Below are 2,500 nucleotides of genomic sequence, written 5' to 3'. Positions count from 1 at the left end.
CACTACCACTCCCTCTGCTGTGTTTTCTGCTGTTTTCCATGTGAAATGGTCGCCAGTGCTGTGTATCAGAGTGCTTGAGGCCACTTGAAGCTATGTGGATCAGCAAGCCACATGGATCAACAAGCCACGTGGATCAGCATGCCATGTAGATCACTCGAAGCCATGTGGATTAGCAAGCCATGTGGATCAGCAAGCCACATGGATCAGCAAGCCATGTGGATCAGCATGCCACATAGATCATAACACCACGTGGATCACGACACCACATGGGGTGCGGGCGATATCACGTGAATCTACAAGCCACATGAGTTACCAAGCCAGATGTCCCAGGCCTCATGCTGTGGTCTGCTGCCCACATCACATTGGCATCATCAACGATGCTGCACTACTTCATGACGTCACTATGTCTGCCTGATGTCGCCTCAAGATGTCTGCTGATGTCACAGTGCTGCTGACGTCACCTCGCGACATCACATGATGTCACATCGAGTGTTCTAGTAATTATTTCAGTATTGTCGAGAAGATTGAGAGAAGATATATGTCATATGTTAATTAATTCCTCTCAGTCAGTGTTCTCACATGTTAGTGTATGGCTTAGTGTCAGTTTTGTGCACAGAAAAGCATCATTTGCTAGTTTAAGCCATGTTGTACCACATGTACTGTGGATGTGTGTAGTTTCCGTGTGTCCAGTAAGGTCTGCGGCCAGACCTGAGTAGCACCACTGTGCTAAGTCACCCGTGTGACCAGTGCGTTTGACAGCTGATATCAATCAGCTCTGAGCCTGAGCCCCCTTGTACAGAAAGCTCTTATGCTCGTCGCTCGTGATGTTCTGCAAAATTGTACCTGCTATGATTCCCATCGAGATTTGTTTCACTTCACCTCCAGACCTTCAGTGCAGTTATATGTAGAGAAACAAGTCTGGGGACGCTTAGACTATCCTCTGCTGTAACTCCAACTGCCGAGAGAATGACACTCATCAAGCCACAGTTAGCCCTGTCGGCAGGCGCTGTGTCAGCCTCGTGTCAAGCTTCAGTGAGCTCCTGCACAAAGAAGATGTCACTTTGACTGCTAGCTCGCTCACTGCAGTATGGTGTATGATGTTACGACTCCCAGGTGTTTCGCCCAGTCGTCTCTGCCATGACTCGCTCCACACTCGCTGGCAGTGACAGCTCAGCAGTGACGCCTCACTCGAGGGCACCAGCATGTCATGCCCCAGGTTGAGTGAAACCTGCAGCGACTCCTACGATGTCTGCTTCACCGTTCCAGAGGAGATCGTAACCTGTTACGTCACAGCTCAGCCGCAGGAATATCTCCTGTGTTGCAGTATCTGTCCAAACGCAGGCAGGTGTGCAGTGATGCCCATCGATGCTCACTGCCTATGACCACGATGTTTAGCACACCCTAAATGTTTTTTCTTCCCTCCCTGTAGGAAGTTTTTTTTTCCATGTCCATATGTATATATATATGTTTTCATTTTGTGTTCTGTGCTCTGTTCCTATGAGAGAGAGACCGAGTTTCTTTTACCACCAGTATTGTCGCGTCGGGACGACGTGCAGTAGGTGGCCGAGCGAATGTAGACAGCCTGTACTGTCTGCCAGCTTAGTTCATATTTCGCGCCACTCAAGTGCTGCCCTCTGGGCCTGTCCAGGTCTGTGGGAAGCTGGTCCCACACTCTCTCACTCACACAGCGGCCTAGCAGGAAGACACAAGGCCTACTAGTTCTCCCTCTCGTGGGCATGGCCTCCCAGGCCGTGGGCACAACACACAAGCCTGTGTACCCACCACTAGATTACAAATAAAGAAGCCTCTGAAGAGACGTATCATTTACACCCCGCTACCAGCATCACCAAACAAACACATTAAACAAAAAGGTTGATGGGTAGACTTCAGTATGTGCATGTGTTTACTTCATTCTTCAGTGATAGCTAAAGTGAGAGCAAGAGGTAGACGAGTAACAACGAAAGTGTCATCAGGGGATAAGAGAAAAGTGAAAGTAAGTAAATTAAATGATATAGTAATGACAAAATATAAAGAAAAGGTGAGCAAGAGAAAGTACAGATAATGATGGAATCGGAAAGGTATAGAGCAGATTTACGAATACTGTGTTAATGCTCAGCAGAAGTTTGTTGGTCAAGAAAATATCGTTGGATATAGAGTGGGTGGAGCAAAATATGAAACTAGGAAAGCATATAAGTATGAGACATATAAATTCCAGGAAGAGTTAGAGAGGAGTGAGGAAGGTTCAGAGTACTAGAGTCTTGGACAACCAACAGGCTTGTGCAAGCGACTTAGATAGGGGTGAATAGAGGCAAATGATTTCCATGATTCGATGTGCTGACACCCGCACCCATATTACACACACAACCACTTGTACCCACAGACACATGCATGCTCACACCGGCTTCGACACTCTCACCCACTCATTCATCAACACTTACACCCACACCCACCTGCTGGTGTCTAGCCACTTGGTGAGACACAGTACTGGTGCTCTGACAAA

The 2,500-nt window shown here is 47.7% G+C and overlaps 1 protein-coding gene across 1 annotated transcript in view; it reads right to left on the bottom strand.

Moving 5' to 3' along the window:
- LOC128684758 (CD151 antigen) overlaps nt 1-2,500 on the bottom strand; it is a 111,439-nt gene that overhangs the window by 86,643 nt on the left and 22,296 nt on the right. The window contains exon 4 of the mRNA XM_070102130.1: nt 2,451-2,500. This exon is cut by the window's right edge and continues 157 nt beyond it. Coding sequence (XP_069958231.1) covers nt 2,451-2,500 — 50 coding nt within the window. The remainder of the gene's footprint in view (nt 1-2,450) is intronic.

This window comes from Cherax quadricarinatus, chromosome 5 (assembly GCF_038502225.1).
Source record: "Cherax quadricarinatus isolate ZL_2023a chromosome 5, ASM3850222v1, whole genome shotgun sequence".
NCBI lineage: Eukaryota > Metazoa > Arthropoda > Malacostraca > Decapoda > Parastacidae > Cherax > Cherax quadricarinatus.
This window is presented reverse-complemented; position numbering and strand designations above follow the sequence as displayed.